We start from the raw sequence: 19,434 nt of genomic DNA on the forward strand, positions 1-19,434 counted from the left end.
AATGTTTAACAGACTTAAAACAAGCAAACAAACACCAACAAAAACGTTTGAACCAAAGGCACACTGCCTGCTCCCTGAGATCCCTGCCCCGCGGCCACCCGGGGGTCCTTGGCCTTTAGTTTGAGAACCAGTGGCCTCCAGCAGCAGGATTAGCCAGGCCAGCTGCCCAGAGAGACCCACGGCCCTGGACGCTGACACCAGGCCTGACCCCTGGGTGGCTACTATCAGGGACACCGAGGGGATTTGGACAGCACTTGGTGTGTATGTATGTGTGTATATGTGTGTGTGGGTATATGTGTGTGTGTGTGTGTGTGTGTGTGTGTGTGTGTGTGTGTGTGTGTGTGTGTGTGTGTGTGTGTGTGTGTGTGTGTGTGTGTGTGTGTGTGTGTGTGTGTTGTTCATTCAGTTGGACAACTGTTGAGCCAGTGCAGATTTGTGCAGCGGTGTTCTTTGTGTGTATGTGTGTGTGTGCTTGTATGGTCAATTCTTTCCGGGGGTTAACTGCTGATCCAGTACAAATGGGAGGGGTGTGGGGGTGTTGGGGGGTGGGTGGGTGGTGGTATAGGGCTGAGGGCAGTCGTGTGCTCCTGGAACATCTGCCTCTGTTTCTCCTGAGTCAAGCTTTGGTCAGGCGTGGGGGAGGCGATAGGGGGGAGGAACTTAAAGGGGAGGAAGAAGAGTAAGTGTAGGAGAAACAAACCCAAACACTGACTGCTGTAAATGGGATGCAGGATAAACCTCTATGCACCTCTGGTCCTCTGTGTTCACATAAAGAGGAAATACACAGGGACATGAATAAAAAAACCTTGTCTACATACAGTATGTGTGCACATCCAGGTTTATTCTGTGTATTTTCATTGTGATATACAGATCATTATCCTGATTCCTGACTTGTGAGATGCCACCCGCATCTCTGATCTTTTCAAAAAGTGAAATAAGGGGAAAACAAAATGGCCTTTCCACATAATTTGGCACAATATATGCAACAACATAGTAACAGAGTATTAACCATGACTTGCTATTTGAAAACATTGTCAATACAATACAAAAGTTCAGATACAGAACTCATACAACTCAAAAACTGAAGTGAATTGGAAACCCACATGATATTCTATCACAGTCCACATGCATTTTATGTTTACTGTCATTCCTTCTCTGCTCTGTACACCAGTTCAGTCCTACAGAGCAGACTATCCCAGATCCTTGTCCTCAGCAACCTGCTTTGTCCAACCATATCGCAGCTGGGTGATGTCCTGCACGTCCCATCAGACTCAACCATTAGCAGTAGCATTACCTGTGGAAAAGAACATCATGGTGCTCATTTTGGAAAGATAAAGCAACAATATCCTTTTAGCATATTGTCCGATCACTTCACTCGAGAAAAACTCACAGCAACTTTACAGGACAACCTTAAACTGTATGTATAACACTGTGTGCTTGTTTGTGATATAAAGCTATTGTCATCTGTTCTCTTGTTTTGATTTGTGTGACTATATACACATTTTTTGTGTTATGTTATGTTGATGTGCTTTGTACTGCATTGTCTCCTGTTGTTTACATTGCAAATAAAAAAGTAACTCAGTCTGATTATGGGGCTTTCAACATGGACCCAAACCTGAGAAATTACCTGAAGCTCTGCAGCTCAACAGCTTTGAACATGAACATGCAACTTCAAGCCACGTAGGCCAAGTTCAGAAGAGATAAAGCAGCTGTTTGTTCACTATTTGCACAGTTCTAGAGCCGTGTTTCCTAAAAACGTCCTCAAGGCTGAGGTCATCCTGACCTATACACTTAAAATGAAGTTACCATCATTATTGTCGCAGGTGTTTTGGGGAACCGAGGCACAAACCATTGGCAAAGTTCTATCTTAAACCAAAATGCCTATATACGTGGTCTGCATGAGTCCAGTGGCCATAACCATCCAGTGTAACCATGGGGGGCAGATTTACAACACAGCTCCTCCCTTCTTGAAGATCAGTTGACTGGGAGGGGTGGATTGTCCTCCCAGTCCACTGAGCATCTGGCTGAGGAACGACAGATGCTGACAGCTGGACTGACATCCAGCATATGTCCCATTCTTTATTCCTGTTCCACTCAGACAATAGAGTGGAAGGGACGGGGGGTGCTTTGTGTTGAGAAGGTAGACCTAATAGCTTGTGACTCCAGAAAGGAGCCCCCATTCTCCAGGAGAGGCTGGAGAGCAATTAGCCGTCTCTGATCCTAGCCTGGGGAGTTATTATTTGTGGACTGAGCCCACAAAAACCTCAATGGTCTATTCTCATTCATGCCACATTAAGATGTTTACTTTTTCATTACAGCACCAGTATAATGATTTAAGTTAGTTGTCTAAACTGTGCCTAAAGAATATATTTTATTTTTGGTCCGCATAGTCTTTTATACTTGGATTAATCAAACAGATAATTCACTGTGGGCACTGCTGCGTTGTAAACTACGGGCCCTACGCTGAGCACGTGTGCTTTGTTTTGCAACGTGATGACGCCACGCGTAGATTACAGGAAGTACTTTGAATTAAAACACAACAACGGCATACCCTGCTCATGTAGGCTACACCAATATTTTAAAGTAAGTCTTTTGCTTTGTCACACACCATAATGGGAGACATTATTTACACACATAACTTAAGACGAGTTGGTTTGCAGGTTAAGGAAACGCAGCAGTCTCGCGATAAATGCGTGAAACGGCAGGAAGCTAAGCTAACCTTTATACCCACTCACTGAACCCTGTCACGTGTGTTTATTGTCTTGCAGTGACGTAACAGTCTCATTAATCAAACACTTAACATATATGTGACATATATGTGACATTACAATAAACTGGCATACTTTAAGCAAAAGTTACCATTAAATTAATAACTGTCTCTCTCTTTTCTTCTCTCCAGAAAATGGGTGTAAAAGGTCTTCAGTACTTTATGGACAGTTGCTGCCCAGAAGCCTGTGTGCCTGTGAACCTGAGAGAAATGGCCAGACAACAAATTGCCAAACGCCAGCAAGGTTGCACAAGCACAGCTAACAATAACAGTTGAGTTCATGTCAGCGTGCAAGTGGTGTGACAGTGTGGAGAGAAGCAGTTAGTGTCTCTGAAAACTGATTTAGTCTTTTCAGCTTTACTCTTGTTTAGTCTGTGAGGAGATGGGGATATAAATAAATACAATACAACAACAATGTCAGGCTTATACAGTATGAATAAAAAAGTGCTGCTTGATAAAACCAATGCAAGTATGTTTATTTCTTGTCCACTCTGCTTGTTTTATCAAGACATGTTAGATATTAAGATCTATTTTGTCTGGGTGATGTAACTGTATGAACAATGTGAAAACTGTAACTGATTTCTAATTTCCCGAATAAGTTATCATTTCGATTTGTTTAATATATATAGCACAATATTAGAGACAGCATTCATGTGTTAGTCCAGTATTTAATATTACCAAAGCTGCTGTTCACAACAACATCCATTTACTTAGATTCAATGATGCTACTAGTTTGTAAGTTGAGAGTAGTACTAACAGGAATACAGACAGTCCATGACTGGTTTTGATAATCTATTAGCTGCATGCTTTGTAAACCAAAGATTTAAAAAAACGGAAACTTGATAATTGTGGATGTGTCTTTTTCTGAGAGTACATTAGCATGCAGGCCGGCTCTCTGTTACATTTGTGTTTTTCACTCTCATTTAGGCCCCACTCTTGTTGTGGATGGTATGGCCTGCCTGCGTGGGTGGTACTCATGTAAGGACTGGGTGTGTGGGGGGCAGTGGACGGAGTACATGGATGTGCTGAAGGGCTGGGTGGAGGCCTTCACATCAGCAGGCATCAGACTGGTCTTCTTCTTTGATGGAGTGGTGGAAGAGAAGAAGAGACAAGTGTGGGTGAGGAGAGAAACTGACTGTGAACTTGTGTTCAAATATATTTAACTTGAATATGTTTAAAGTCAAATTGTCCTGCATCTGCCCTGATATCACCCCCACCTGCGGCAAATGCAGGTACTGATGTGCAGGCCGCGCCCTCAACATCTTAAAGTGTAATCTATATCCCAACCCTCTGGTAGCTCTGTTTGGCATTACCGAGGGAGACAATCTTCATCTGACATCTGCAAAGCGCTGCAAGGTTGCCTTTGCCTCACTCTTGGCCAGATGCAAAGTTTTACTCAAATGGAAGGAAACTGTCCCGCCCACACAGTCAGTGGCTCCAAGAAGAAACTTGTGGACCCTTTTTAATATACTTTCAAACATCACAGCATGACATGCATTCAAACACTACCCATGACATGAAAAATAAGTACTGACTTCATGGCAATAGCTACAAATTTAATTGTATTTCTTTATATTTAGATATTGTCCCTTATATGTGTTCCAGATAATCCAGCAGGTGGTTATTATTGATATCAAATTGGTTTATATTGTATACCAATGTGGAATATAATTCACCAACCCTGGGAAGTTTTGCTTCCTTTAGTTATAGAGTTTATTGACGGATTATTTTGAACGCTCTATGTTTATAATGTCAAAATATTTAGAACACATAAAAGTTATATTAAACGTTATTGATATTGAACTTGCGGAGCCTGGAGTTTACTCTGATCAACCCTCTGTATGCAACATCCTCTACTGTCCACAGGTGAAGAGGAGACGCAGAGTGAACGGGGAGATTTCTAAAATGTTTCGTTACATTAAGACTTATGGAGAGCAGCCTGGTAGAGATCTCTTTTGTCTGCCTTCTGGTCTGGCAACATTCACATGCTTTGCTCTCAGGTCAGCATTTACAAGAACGGTTACAACGCAGTAGCCCTCTTTTACATAATGTATACTCTGTGATAATAAAGTTAATAATGTATATTATAGACTGCATCATTGGATGGGGTTTGAACTGATTTCTGTTCATGGTAGAATTATTGTGTCTGTAGTTTGATATTATTTTCTTACTGCAGATTTTATAATTGTTTACAGGTCATTGGGTCAGGAAGTGTTTTGCTCAGTGCAGGAGGCCGACTATGAGATTGCCAGCTATGCTCGTCAGCACGGCAGTATGGGCATTCTGAGTCAGGACTCAGATTTCATCATATACGACAGGTTTGTTAAATGTTTTTATACTTTGGCACATTGCTGCAGAACGACTTGCACTACACTACCTAATGGTCAGTTAAAATGCTGATAATATTCAGTGAATTTATGTTATTGATAAGACAGTGACGTGGTTTTATATTTTAAAGTGCCCCCTACGTTTCCGTGGCAAAGTTGCGGATAGACAACCTCACCACTGTCATGTACGACCGAGAGAGGCTCTGCCGAACCATCGGACTGACCGTTACCCAGCTACCACTGCTGGCCTGTCTCCTAGGTAACGATGTGGTGTCAGAGGTGCAGATGCAGCACATCAGGAACAACGCCATGGCGACATACAGGTAACTGGGGATTTACATTGTGGTTTGCTCTTAATATTTGTTGAAATTTACGATGAATTTTCACTCGTATCCTCTTCTAGATAAATAGTACCTTTTTCTTTGACTACATTATAAGAATATGTTTACTGCATGTACCCATTCATAATATTTAAACAAAATGTTCCATGAAATTATTTTCCAAGTCAGACTAGTCTTGATTAGACAATTCCACTGTGAATCAACTTAGTTGCAGTGTATATGAGGACTTTACATGACAAGAATATTATTGTTTCCCAGGACAAACAATCCTACACCACACTCTGGTGCTCCTCAGGGGCAGAAGGTGCTAGCTGTGTCCCACCTTGTGAGCTCCTTGTGGGGAAGAGAGGAGCAAGATACTGAGCTTATTCCTCCGTCTCTAAATCTGTCAGCCCCTCACAGAGAGCTTCTGAAGAGGGGGGTCCGCTCTTACTTGCTCCCTGGACAGGAAGCTTTTCAGCGAGGTGACATCTCTGCACCTCCCCCTGCCTTTGAGAAACATGTTAGTCCAGAAATATTAAAGGTATGTACTGTATCTCATTATGCTTTTTCCAGTTTTGAGAGTACCAAATGTCAAGTTGTTTTGCTATGTTTAACTTTGCTGTATTCCCCAGGCCTGCAGAGAGAAGCATGTAGCAACGGAGGGTTTCATGGTTTACAGTGTTGTGTGTCAGGGAGTCATTGAATGTAGCAACACTCTGGAGGATGAGGAGAACGCTGAGTTGCTGCCTCAGGCACTCGTCTACAAGCCCTGCAGACAGCGCATCTATGGGATGCTGCTGCTGCACGGCCATGATGGTAAGACAGTTAACTTTCACACTGGATGTCACCAACACACAGACACACAAGCACTCTGGCAACAACATACACGCAGTCAGAACACCAAATAGTTAAGCAAGGAGTCACCAACAGACAAATGCACATCTGAAGGCAGACACCCGCACATCTGTAGAAGAGAGAGTATTCAAGAGGAGTAGTTTAAAAATATAGACAAGAAAGCTTTTTTTTGTCTCTTCCATACAATGGTGCAAAGTCAGTCCAAGTCTAACAATGACTTTGCTTGTTTTCAGGCAGCAGCGTCGACCTTCCAGCAATCAGGGAATGGTTTGTCTATCCTGGAAACCCTCTGAAGGAACCTGACGTGGTCTACCCGGTCCCAGTCAGTCTCCCATGTACCGTACCTGCTCGTTTCCTCATTTGATGTTCACTGTGTTTATTGGCTCGGGTTTAAACAAAAACTGATTTGAATCCAGATATTTCAGCTGAAGGTAATAGGGAGAATTTGGAGACGACAGCTTTTCTTCCTTTTTTTTCCCAATATGGATGAATACATTACAAAGCTTCTAATAAGCAACAAATTAAGATCAACAAAGGGGTCATTTGGTCGTAAAACATGTTCAAGTGTTTCCTAGGAATTATGTCTTCCTCTAAATTAGCTGTAGACTAACCTCTTGCCATCACTGGCCATCAGAATTACTCTGAAAAGTAGCATCTGGTATGTTTGAAAGTTTAGAGATTTCACATAGTTTTGTTAACATCCAAAGCAAAGTCCCACAATATTATTTTTTCTGTCTGAATGTGTAGGTGATCAACCCAGTCTGGACTTGTTATGGTTCGGCACTGGTCCTGAAGTTTCTACTCTTCGTTTGACGTCCTTCCTTTCAATCTTTGATTGCCAGGATTTCTCTGACTTGTATGGAGTTATTGAAGACTCTCTCCTGGCTGCTCTCTGCCTGGTCACTTACATAGTCCTCCAGGTAGAGTCAACTCTTTCTTGTTTTCTTTGATATGTTTCAATGGATGATGAAAAGAAATGAAACAGAGATTGAACACTTTGTCTAACTACATAAAACCCTCAGGGAAAGGTAAACTGAAAACCCCAATCAAAGAGCAGTCCAATGATTTGATAATGGGATTCTCATATCTCATGAGTCATTTAAAGGTAGCAGCCAGGAATGATGTAATAGAAACAACAACAACTGGTATTTGATTAAACGCTAAATAATTATTTTTTAAATTTAGTTTAGTATTTCAAATTGAAAAAAACATGTAAGTGATTTATTTTGATGTAATACTAGTATTTATTCCAGTACAACCGTCTCTTGGGTCATGTTGGGTGTTCCAGGTGCAGAAAACATTCAAACATCTTCAGTGATGGGTACTTCACTGTGATTGATGTGACTGTTTTTGTTTTCACTGGTCAGGCGGCATGTTTGACTTTATGAATAATTTAAGCAGTTAAATGAAGCAGGGTTACACAATAGCATCAGTTTGTATTGAGGCATATCTGTCAAGATAAATCCAGTGTATGGGTAGTAAACTGGTGATTTACTTAAACAGAAAATGAATGTATTTGCTGACAGTTAAACACACAAGACAGCTTTTGATTTGGGATTTACAACAATAACATATACACAACAATTATTCAACTCTTTTGTTATCTTGTGATTTGAAGTTAAACATCACTTGTTGGCGGTTTGTTGTGTGTTGTTTTGTCTTGGCTTAATGGTAACCACTATCACCCACTGAGTGCCCAGTTTGGCCACAGACACTGGTCTTTGTAACTCCAGCTCCTACGTCAACAGCTGCTCTGATAACCACCCAGAGGCTTTGAATATCTTAAGAGCTGTTTCTTGATTCGCCTTGCTACAATAGTGTCCTTATTTTGGTTGTAAATATTAAACTATAAACATGTGTGCTGTTTGTAATCCCGTTGTAATGCCTTGTTTTTAAATTCCTCCAACAGAGTGATCACTTTTCAAAGTATATGAAAAAAGCAGAGACTTGTGATTTTGGTTTGCACATTTTGCATTGACGTCATCTTATTGAGCTTTAACACAACAGAGATTACAGGATCACATCACCTGGTTAAAGGTACATGCGTCATTTTGCAGAAGCTAAACAAAAATTAACGATAGATTCATTTATCAGCTCTGTAACTAACAGGTCTGACATAAGAGATTTGACTTGCCTTGCATATTTCAAAACAATGCTTACATTTATACATCTTTGTGTCACAATGTATAAAATACAAGAGTAAGATTTTCTCATAAAAAGGTCTGATCCAGATTTTGGGGATAACAGACAGATCATTTAAATGGATGAAGGACCGACAGACAGACAGAAGAGCAGCTTGTTAGACGGCCCGTTAGATGAGTAGTCAGGCGGGCAGACAACAGTAGCTGTTGTTGTCTGATCACTGCTGCATTCACATTCCCTCGTCACTCTTCAATTTAAATAGCTTCAGGGTTTGTTTGTTTTGTACACACAGCTGGGCAGCCTTGTTTCTGCTTTCAGCATTTTTCCTTTCTCTGTTGAATTGTTGTATGGAGGGCAGACGAAACAAACTGACCCACAAAAAGACCTACTTGGATGTGATTGGATTGACTAACCATATATGGTCCACTCTGCGTGTGTTTGTTTGTATGTTTTCAGGTACAAACTTTGTCTCAAGAGGACATTGACGCTTACCTGAGTCAGGCTGTGTGTCTGAGACTAAAGTCCCCTGATGAGCTTCAACAGATCAAGGTCAGTTAACACAAATGTACACATCATTTAGAAGTTAATACGCTGTTTTAGACAATTTTTAAAAAAGGAACAGATCGGTTTTCTGATTTTCACTCACTCACTTTCTTCCAATGCACCCTAAAGTTGTTGATTTTTACTGTCGCAAGAAGACAATGTCCCCTAGAGTTTACAGTAAAAAAGATTCTTCTGTGGCAAACACAGCTCAGAAAATGTTTCCAGTTATAGAAAGTCAAGAAGAAAAATAGGGAGAAAACAAGAAATAAGCTTCTGATTGTGTCTCCCGAAAAAGTAGTAAACAAACAAAAAGTAAGTAAACAAACAAAAAACCCAAAACAATTATGGTTGAACTGCAGTGTGGTTCTTTTGAAAATGGTTACTTCTGTATTACAGATTAAAAAAATAATAATCAAATGTTCAGTATGTTCCAATTTAAAATGCATACGTTTCTGGATTCTCTGTTAATTCATTAATTTTTGGACAAAGAAAATCTCCAAATATTGAATACCTTACAGACAACCTGAAAGCTGAGCTTTCACTTCTGAAGCAACTATAGTTAAAGTTGCACAAAAAACCCTGCAGATGTTTGCAGGACAAGAAACTTTGATCTGATGCCCAGTGATGGAAAAAAAACACTGATCAGAATGAACATTTAGACAGAAATTGACAGAAAATTAATCAAAAACAATTTCACAATCAATTAAGTTGTTGTAACAAAACAATACATTTTTCAAATGTCATGTTGGGCTTCAGAAACTTGTAATGGGATTTTTCACAATATTTTCTAAGTGTTCTTTTGAATAACAATAACATTTATTTAATAACAATAATTGATAGATTGATTAATAATGCCAAGGCTCAATACTTGATGTCTTAATCTAGATAGAACTGTCAATAAAATCAGCGATGCAGCATTATTACTTCTGTCTCCTCCTGTTTGAGGGAGCTTACTCGAGAGCTCTCACAGATTCAGGAGTCAGCTGTGCTTTTCCATTCTCTGGGAAAACGGCTACGCTGTTTGCTGCCTTGTTGTAGCCCCATTTATTTTTACTGCTTAATTACCATACTTATGTCAAGTAATTTGTATTTTTGCTGCTTGTCTGTTTTCTACACAATAATTAGGGCTGGGCGTTGATTTGAATATGCTGTCTGGGAGAAGTTCAAGGCTGCAGCTGGGGGGTTAACTGGGTGACTAGTATGGATTAACTACACGCACATATAATATACACAGTAATATACACAGTAATATACTGACATGCACACCCACAGTCATTTTTGAGTGTGTGTTCAGAGCGCTGTAAAACGTGTGTGCAGAGCGCAGTACAAATTGAAAATCTCTTTATATTTTCAAAACACTTTAAGAAAAGTGTGTGTTCAGCTGAGAGAATATGACTCACACTGTGTATGTGTGTGTGTTTAGGGGAAAGGGGTTGCGGGTAACTTTTGAGATGCGTCGGTTTTGTTTCAACATTCTGTGTGTGTGTGTGTGTGTGTGTGTGTGTGTGTGTGTGTGTGTGTGTGTGAGAGAGACAGAGTGTGCTGGCGACAGTCGCCTGTCTGTCCTGGCTGACGCTCACCACATGGAGCTATTTACACCAAGCACACTCCGCCCCGCTGGACACACACACGTTTCTGTCTTTGTCTCCCTCACTTTGAGTGTTCTCATGTTCGTCTACTTTATACTCTCGACCACTTTCCCTTTTTTCTGTCTCTCTTCACGTTGCTCTTTATCTTTTTTTGTTTCTCTCCATCTCTTTTTGTGTCGGTGTGTTTGAGTGCGCCTTCAGGCTTTTGTGTATCTGTCCAGTGGTTCATTGTTTTCAGAAGGTGAAGCTGTGTTTGACTGGAAGCAGGTGGCAGGCAGGGCTGTGTGTGTGTGTGTGTGTGTGTGTGTGTGTGTGTGTGTGTGTGTGTGTGTGTGTGTGTGTGTGTGTGTGTGTGTGTGTGTGTGTGTGTGTGTGTGTGTGTGTGTGTGTGTGTGTGTGTGTGTGTGTGTGTGTGTGCATACACGTAATCACTGTTATCAGTGCTATCTACCAGAGGACAGGTGAGAGCAGAAAGAACACACACACACACTGCCTGCTGTTGTAACAGTTAGCTTGCTCTCCACTTCTTCTTCATCACCCTTGTCTTCTTTTTTCTTTATTGTCCTTCTCCAGTTTTTTCTTTCTTCCCGCTCTTTTTTATGGTCTTTGTCAGCAAACAACATAATCTTCTTCCTGTTTTTCCTTTAATGGGTCACATAAACCTATCCTAACTGAGTCCATGTAAAATAAATTCTTTCCTAGCCCCTGCATTTATTTTGCCAAAACATAAAATATCTGAGGCCATCTGGCATTCACCTTTCACCCTCTTGTCTCATCAGTCAAACTTTGTAGTGTCAATCATGAAATCATTTAATAAGAAAAGTCTACGGCCACATATACTACAACATTTTACCTCCATACAAGTGTGAAATGCTGTTGCAGTGAACAAATCAATGCAAATAAGTTTCACAGTTAATAGTGGTAACCATATCAGCTAATCAACTTCACCTAGCTAGCTAGGTAGCTAGTGACGGTGAAGTGGGTGGTCTGAGTCGTATATAACTGTTTGATTTATGTGTTAGGCTTGAGCAGATAAGGTTGTGCAGACTGGGGTTAGGAAACATCAATTAGTTTAGCAGCTGTGAGTTAAATCATAAGAAATTTGTCTCGGGTGGTGACTCTAAGCATATTGAAGAAACAGATGGCTCTTTAAGGCAAAGACTGTTAAATGATGCCAGGTCTCTCTCCACGTATGGTGGAGTTATTGACTGTGTGGTCAGTGGTGAAGCTTCACCTGTGTTGAAGTCAGGTTTGACCTCAAAAGAGAGTCGCTGTCACTGCAGTCATGATTGTCTCATCTTTAAAGTACAGATACTCCCAAGTATCAAGCCTCCTGATGAAGATATACGTCCAAACCAAAGGTGAAGCCAAACTTTTTTCCTCCTCTGTTCTCAGCTGCCCGTCCTGTCCAGTCGTGCGGTGCAGCTGGGATCGCTCTACATCCGTGGACTGAGCCACCTGCTGGGTGCAAACTGTGCCAGCGGCGGCCCGCTGCCCAGCGCTGCCCTTATGCCTTGGCACAGCTTCGATGGACGGCTGTTCCACTCAAAGTACCTGCTGGCACATAGCGGCACAGAGAAGACTGTGCTGCTGGACAGAGATGTGAGTGGAGACAGGAAAACAAAAAGGGGAGTGTGTGTGTGTGTGTGTGTGTGTGTGTGTGTGTGTGTATGTGTGTATGTGTGTGTTGTTTGGGGCACGAGGAGAGAAAAAAGCTGTCTTCTGCTGCACCTGCTTGTATGGTTTTCTGTATATATATTTTTTACCGTGTATGAACAGAATGATTTTAAGACCAAAGCGGTTATTGTCTGCTTTTCTCTCCAGTCTGCCTGTTTGTCTCTGTTTCTCCGCCTGAGAGAGAAACTTACAGAAACCTGCAGGAAGCGGGGCAGAGTCCTGCAGTCCAGACCCTTTGCACCAGAACAAGGTCATAGAATCACACCAGGACCCAGATACAGAGGAAGACACGCAGGTGAGACATTATTCTGACTGCATGTCTTTACCTACTTGCCACCTACAACTTCAGCCCTCCGCCTTTCACAGATTGTTTTCAGTGCAAGTAAACACTTTCTTTTCACTTGTGACACATAATAATTATTAAAATAATTGTGATTCACAGTTTTATCCAGATAATCATCAAAACATGCATAAAAATGCACTAGAACATACTGGATATACATAGGTCAATCATCATTTTTAATGATCATCCTTTTTAGTGAAAATTAAACAAACTTAAGTAAGATCATCATAAATCATAAGGTCCCCCTGCACAAATAAAGGAAAACAATTAAGTAAATAAAAAAAGAGAAATATTGTGAGAGACGGTTCTTTCTTACATTATCATTTCTGTATTTTTAAAATCAGGCTCTGTTTTTCACTTCTCTACAATGAGAGCGAGTTAGACAACTTTTTCTAGTCACTTGTGTGGCAATAGTAAAGATTATCCCAATAATGGAAACTCACCAGGTTCAACTGATTGTGAGTTTTTATCTCGATCAACAATACAATCCTACATTGTCCCATCTCTAGTGAGTATTGTTGTTTGTGAATGGTTGTCATCATGTCCATGTTTGTCATCTGTGGGTCTCTGTGATCAAAGTTTAGTCTGTAAATATACTTCTTTATTTATACCTTAAACATTTAAAAATGGCATATCCACAAACTTCATCAAAAACACATGAAGTTTCACATTGCATGATAAAAGTGTTTTTAAATTTTCCAAATGTTCCACCGTTTCAAAATAATCTATGATGATTTCAGACACAAAATCATGGTTATTTCAAGTTCATTTGTTTTGATTAATATCTTTATTTCTTTTGAGACTCTTAGTGTTTTAAGGGATTTAATGCCTTTCATGTTTTCTCCGTCCTCACTCTGACTCAACTCTGTCAGTGAATGTTGGTTCTCTGTTGTTTGGCGTAACATAATTATGTTGCTATTTTGACCAGAACTCTTTGGAAAAAGAGAGTTTGATGTTGTGACCATCATGGTTAAATAAAGGTCAGAGAGAGAAAAACGTTTTGACCTGAATTAAGAAATGTTATGGTGTTTCTAGGGCGCCCTGGTGGCCTGGTGGTTAAGAGGCATACCATGCAACCACAATGGCCTCGGTGCAAATCTAGCTGGGGACCGTTGTGGCATCACGTCCCTCTTTGTCTTCCTGTGTTTCCTTTATATGTTGTAAAGCTCACAATAAATAAGCATAAATGGCCACCAAAACATTATAGAAGTGAATGTTATGATGGCTGTGTTATTGTTAAAGCTCAAGTAGTTCAGTTATGTTTTGGATCTTGTCTTTATGTCTGATCTCTGTTCAAAGTACAGTGACGTAAAAAGGCTTACAGTGATCCGTGTGGTAGAAACAATCTGAGGCTCATATGAAAAACTGCTGAAAATTATCCCGGAGCCAAACAGAGGAGCAGCATTTTAATCTGACAGTTCATCTGTGGTTGTAGTTCTCTGGTGCCCCTCACCGAACCACATTACCCAGAGGGCCGTGCTGTAACGAGCTCCATGTGTTCTGCGGCCTTAATGCATACCAGCGTGCGCGCGTACACACACACATGCACACGTGCACGCTTGGAAACGAGACTTTGCGTTGTCAGTGCACCAGTAATAGTAGGTTTCTGTTTATAGGCTCCGTGAGCTCTATTTTAAGACACACAACAAGGCTAACTGATTACAGACTTCTCTCTTCTGTCTCTCCCCTTCCCCTCAGTCGTTCCCCTCTGTCTAACTCCTCATCCTTTTCTTTTTCTTTTACTGTTTTTTTCATCCTTCTCTTTTTTCTTATTGCTCACTGTTGTGCTCTTTCTGGTGCTGCGTTCAAAGCCTTAACATTCTCCAGACGCCGTTCCAACTAATTATACACAGATTTTCAAACATATTCACCCACTTAAACATCTACTACTTGTATTGTGTTAAGGCCTTTACACACCAGGGGGGTAACGAATAAACGACATGAAAATGCAAAATACTTGGCTAATCATATATCGTCTTTGATATTTATAACAAAAATACGCCACAGCACTTTTTCAATAAAATGTTTGAAAAGATTCATGCAGACAAAGGATCAACTACTGGGATCCTATTAACCCACAGCAGCGTCTGGCAGGCTGCCTGAGGTAAACTGTTGTGTTGCCTAAGCTATTGTAAGCTATTTTATAAAGCTTTGTTTTATTGGAATGCACTGAATTAAGTTAATGTCCCTCTGTGAAACAGTTACACAGTGTATATGTCTAGGGCTTTTATTGTGAAAGGTAAGAATGGAAGAAGTGGCTCCAGTATGTGATGCCTTTGTCAAGATCGAAACGAGTAATACAGTTTGCTGTCTTTGTTCGGACCAAGGAGCCTCTATGAGGTTATACAATATAGTGTACGCATATTGGCTAATTGATTGTTTGATGCCTTCATTTGCAAAGCTCAGAAAAATCCCCCCTGCCTCGGATAATAAGTTGTTTTTTTATATTATAAGGCCTTTAATGTGGCCTGTCAGTATGTGATGCTGTTACTGTAGTGTGCAGAATTTAGGCCAAGTTGAGCTTCCTGCTGGTTCAGGACTCGTCCTGCTCAGTGTTGGTCCTCAGAAGATGACTCAGCAGTAGCTTATGAAACGTGAACCCATAGTTTCTGTTGAACCCTGTGACTAAAACCTTTAGGAAACCTTTGGCGACCATTTCTCTGCGTGCCATGTTGGCCCAGAGTCTCCCAGAATTGCGCCGAACTGTCTGCCTTTTGCCCAAGTCAACCTTTGTTGGTCTCATGAGGATGTTTCTGGTTTTATAGATGGAAGGCTGTACACTCTTTATACCTCAGTGTTTCATTTCTGCCAGACGCAGACACCAATCATTACTACAGAACTGTGGGGGATATGGAGAGTGTGTGTGTGTGTGTGTGTGTGTGTGTGTGTGTGTGTGTGGAGAGAGAGAGAGAGACAGAGAGTTTGTGTGTGCGTGAGAGTAGTGGTGGCGCTATGTGGTATCGTTGAGGGCCCGGTTTGGTTTTTGTTTGGAATCAGGCCTGATGTTTAGTCTCCTCAGCAAATATCTCCTCTGCCCGCCTGCCCTTGCAATTACGCTCCAACAGTGAATCCAGTAAAGCTGCTCTCCCACGTCTGTTCAGTTTATTTCAGATTGCCTCCCATTATGATTTACTTTGGCTGAGAGCAGTGTTGTCTTCTCCAATCTGTCCTATGATAGACGTCATTTTTATTAACACACATTTAACTCTCCTCTGACAAAGGGAGAACATATTCTTTCTAATATCTCTCTCTAATCTTATTTGTCTCCCTGTTTTGGTTTTAGTCTGAATCTCAATCTGAAAAACTGAAACTTTTCCAAAAGACACACCAACCACAGAAACAGTTTTGGTGCTTGTGGCCTGACTGACACATTTATTTATGCATGGCATGCTTTCATGTTGTTTTTTTCAGTTCTTTTACATTCAGTGAGTGCATTGATGGAAGGATTTGGCCTAACTGGCTACGGCTCCATTTTGGCAACGTCTAAAGTTGGACTTGGTGCTTTATTTCAAGCGTTTTGTAATTGGCTTAAAATCTGCCACATCTGTCAAAGTTCTGTAAGTGAAAAGTAACTTACAGGCTTCTCTGAATGCAAGGGCTGGTTTTTAATGGTGGCTAAACAGGAGATGGGGAACATTTAGCTTTTTCTGTCTGTTAATTGATTTTGTAACTAAAAGTAGAGCAACAGACCATAAATACAAACATATGTTTCATCTTAGTTTGGTTTTTTTTTTATTTGTTAGATGACAGTTGACAAGGAGATCTGTAAGCATTCAGCTCCGTGAAATAATTTCAGTTTCAACACTGGCGGCGTTTGTCAGATGTGATGAGTGTGCGTGTCCTGTGTGATATGGCCATGGGTTGTTTTTTTGGGCTGTTCTGTGGGTAACCTTGAAATAATTGTGGACAGACTTAAAAGGCAAGCTGTGTGTGTGTGTGTGTGTGTGTGTGTGTGTGTGTGTGTGTGTGTGTGTGTGTGTGTGTGTGTGTGTGTGTGTGTGTGTGTGTGTGTGTGTGTGTGTGTGTGTGTGTGTGTGTGTGTGTGTTCAATAAAGGAATATAATTATATAATAATAATAATAATAATCATAATAATATTTCCGGGCTGCACGGTGGTGTAGTGGTTAGCACTGTCGCCTCACAGCAAGAGGGGCCCGGGTTCAATTCCCGGGCCAGACAACCTTCTGTGTGGAGTTTGCATGTTCTCCCTGTGTCAGCGTGGGTTCTCTCCGGGTTCTCCGGCTTCCTCCCACAGTCCAAAGACATGCAGCTTAGGTTCATTGTTGACTCTGAAATTGCCCGTAGGTGTGGATGTGAGTGTGAATGGTTGTTTGTCTCTATATGTCTGCCCTGCGACAGACTGGCGACCTGTCCAGGATGTACCCTGCCTTCGCCCATTGACAGCTGGGATCGGCTCCAGCACCCCCGCGACCCTTAACTGGATAAGCGGTTATGGAAGATGGATGGATGGATAATAATATTTCCCTGCAAAATAAAATTTAAAGACTAAATAAGCAAATAATTAAAGTAAATATTAAGGGACAACATTTGAAAACCTGTAACTACAAAAACTGCTTCACCTTGGTGCTGTTTAATCAGATTTGAGTGGCAGTGGCCAGGCGCAACTCAGAAATAACCAACATCAGACTTTTTCATAGAGCCCAGTGCACTTCAAACAAGACAGAACACAACAATACAGAAACTTTGGTAGAGAGCAGTGTGTTCATGAAGGACTTATTGCACATGTAAGAAAAATAAGTTTTACTGTCCTGTGAAATGGTACATTTCTCACTTTCAGGTGGTGGTGAGAACTGGAGGGGAAGAGGAGAGACAACAGGAGGACATCGACATGGAGGAGGATGGAGGGAGAGAGGGGAGGCAAATGGAGACCCGAGTGAATATGACAGCAGAGAGAGACTGTGGCAGAGAGGAGGACATTTTGACCCTCACTCTCATTCTTATCCTTATGGCCATGATGGAGGACCGCAGAACACGAGCCGTCCGCCATCACAGTCCAGAAGTCGATCGTACCGCAGAGGGAGATACAGGCCGAATACCTCGGAGTACTGAACAAAGCAAATAAACTCTGCATTATGAAGGTGTTTCATGCACATTTTTGATAATAATAATTTCAGCACTATTTTTGGGACACTGGATTAAAAAAGTATGAACAAATTAGATTTTTTTTGCGCAAATTTAGTGTCAATTGCTCAGACTAGGTGGTCATTCTGTTGGGTTGTTTTGAAACACAAAATGGCACCAGTCTTTCTAATTATTCTACGATGTATCCATTATTTATCAGAGAAATGTGCAGATGTTCCTCTTCTTTAGTGTTTCGTCTGTTCTTATCTCCTCTTTAATGTCACATTTCATCCTCCTCTCCTCTCAGATGGTCATAGCCTCCCTGCACCCGAATAGAGAGGAGAGAAGAGGAGGATTAGAAGGGAGGATTTGAGGATCTAAGGGGATGGAGAGAGATGTGATGAAAGAAGTGAAGGAATCAGATTTCTCTGAACAAACTGATTAGTGAATTACCCGTCAGGAATGTTTGTCTAAAGGATGCAGTAGGTAGAGAAATGGGGATTAAGTGACGGCAGAATGAAGAGATTAGGAATCATCATTCAATTTGCCAGTTTGACCTGAGTTTGTCTTTTGTGCATTTTAAAATAATCCGGTAGGCCTACTTTAAAAGACAAATCATTTCAAAGCCTCTCCTTTATCTCAGGGTAATTAACCTGTTTTAATGTGATGGAGAATGGACAGTTTGCATCAGCACTCACCAAACAAACACAGAAATGAGCTACCTCAAACATGCACTGAAGTAGATTAATGGTTAATCCCCAAGCCTGTTTTACCTCTTATCTGTGACAGTAAAAGAACAGAGATCTTAAAAGCTGTGTGTGGCCAGTGGCATAATCCTTTTAAAGGCATGGTTTTAACGAGAGAAACAGTAATGCAGGTATCAAATATCAGCTTAAATAGAGCATCAGTGGCGGAGATTTATACACCTTTGTAAAGTGATACCAAGAGCCGTTTGTGACATTTTGGCAAAAAACAAAGTGAGGCAACCTGAGTGTTTGGTTTCTTCATACACAGAAGAATGTGAGTTGTCTGTAATGGATACGGATAGAGAAAGAGGTTTATATGTTTAACTGTATTTGTACTAACTTGTAGTCAAGTTAACATGACTGAAATGTGTGATTTCACACTATGTGATAATGATATTGAGAGTATTGAGCAAGTGTATGTGTGGATGTGTGTGTGTCCATGTGCATTTTTGTTGATGATGAATGTATAGCCTTTACAGCCAGGCTCTTCCTGTAGCACCGTGAATGTCGTAAAACTTACCAGAGAGGAAAAGGATGCAGAGAAAGTTCCACAGCCTAAGTGCTCTTGTTTCTGTATATGTGTGTGTGTGTGTGTGTGTGTGTGTGTGTGTGTGTGTGTGTGTGTGTGTGTGTGTGTGTGTGTGTGTGTGTGTGTGTGTGTGTGTGTGTGTGTGTGTGTGTGTGCCTATGTGTGTTTGCCTATAAGCAGAGCAGTAAAGAAATGTGAGAGTGAATTTCTCAACAAACGGAAACAAATGAGGGGAAATCCGAGTGTTGATACAGTGATGTTTAACAGACACAGGTCTATTTAGTGTTTTCTGAACACTTCGCATCGGTTTTGAAGCCCGCAGATTTATAAAACAACTCAGCACATGGACAGTATTTGTGAAAAATAATCTTTTATTGTCTGTCAATCTTATCTGATGTGTTACTGTCTTGTGTTGCTTTTTGGGGGTGACATTTTGCCTTTTTTTAGTTGTTTTTGTCATTTTATAATAATTTACATGCTAAAAAATTCAATATAAGACAATTAAAAACAT

General features: G+C 40.9%; 1 protein-coding gene across 1 annotated transcript; it reads left to right on the top strand.

Moving 5' to 3' along the window:
* Nucleotides 1-2,508: 2,508 nt before the first annotated feature.
* fam120b (family with sequence similarity 120B) lies at nucleotides 2,509-19,073 on the top strand. The gene is made up of 14 exons (XM_054615788.1): nucleotides 2,509-2,583; nucleotides 2,900-3,038; nucleotides 3,695-3,885; nucleotides 4,634-4,767; nucleotides 4,963-5,085; nucleotides 5,226-5,417; nucleotides 5,694-5,958; nucleotides 6,050-6,233; nucleotides 6,506-6,607; nucleotides 7,020-7,192; nucleotides 8,871-8,963; nucleotides 11,942-12,148; nucleotides 12,371-12,518; nucleotides 17,365-19,073. The coding sequence occupies exons 2-14, from the start codon at nucleotides 2,903-2,905 to the stop codon at nucleotides 17,634-17,636; spliced, it is 2,220 nt and encodes a 739-aa protein (XP_054471763.1). The 5' UTR covers nucleotides 2,509-2,583; nucleotides 2,900-2,902; the 3' UTR covers nucleotides 17,637-19,073.
* The last annotated feature ends 361 nt before the right edge of the window (nucleotides 19,074-19,434 follow it).

The sequence above is a fragment of the Anoplopoma fimbria genome, chromosome 2 (assembly GCF_027596085.1).
Source record: "Anoplopoma fimbria isolate UVic2021 breed Golden Eagle Sablefish chromosome 2, Afim_UVic_2022, whole genome shotgun sequence".
NCBI classification, from domain to species: domain Eukaryota; kingdom Metazoa; phylum Chordata; class Actinopteri; order Perciformes; family Anoplopomatidae; genus Anoplopoma; species Anoplopoma fimbria.

Excerpts from the sequence above, each read along its gene's own strand:
- fam120b (XM_054615788.1), top strand. The coding sequence starts at position 2,903 with ATGGGTGTAAAAGGTCTTCAGTACTTTATGGACAGTTGCTGCCCAGAA. Across the intron at positions 5,086-5,225 it reads GATTTCATCATATACGACAG|TGCCCCCTACGTTTCCGTGG; the intron begins GTTTGTTAAATG and ends TATATTTTAAAG. Across the intron at positions 6,608-7,019 it reads GGTCCCAGTCAGTCTCCCAT|GTGATCAACCCAGTCTGGAC; the intron begins GTACCGTACCTG and ends CTGAATGTGTAG.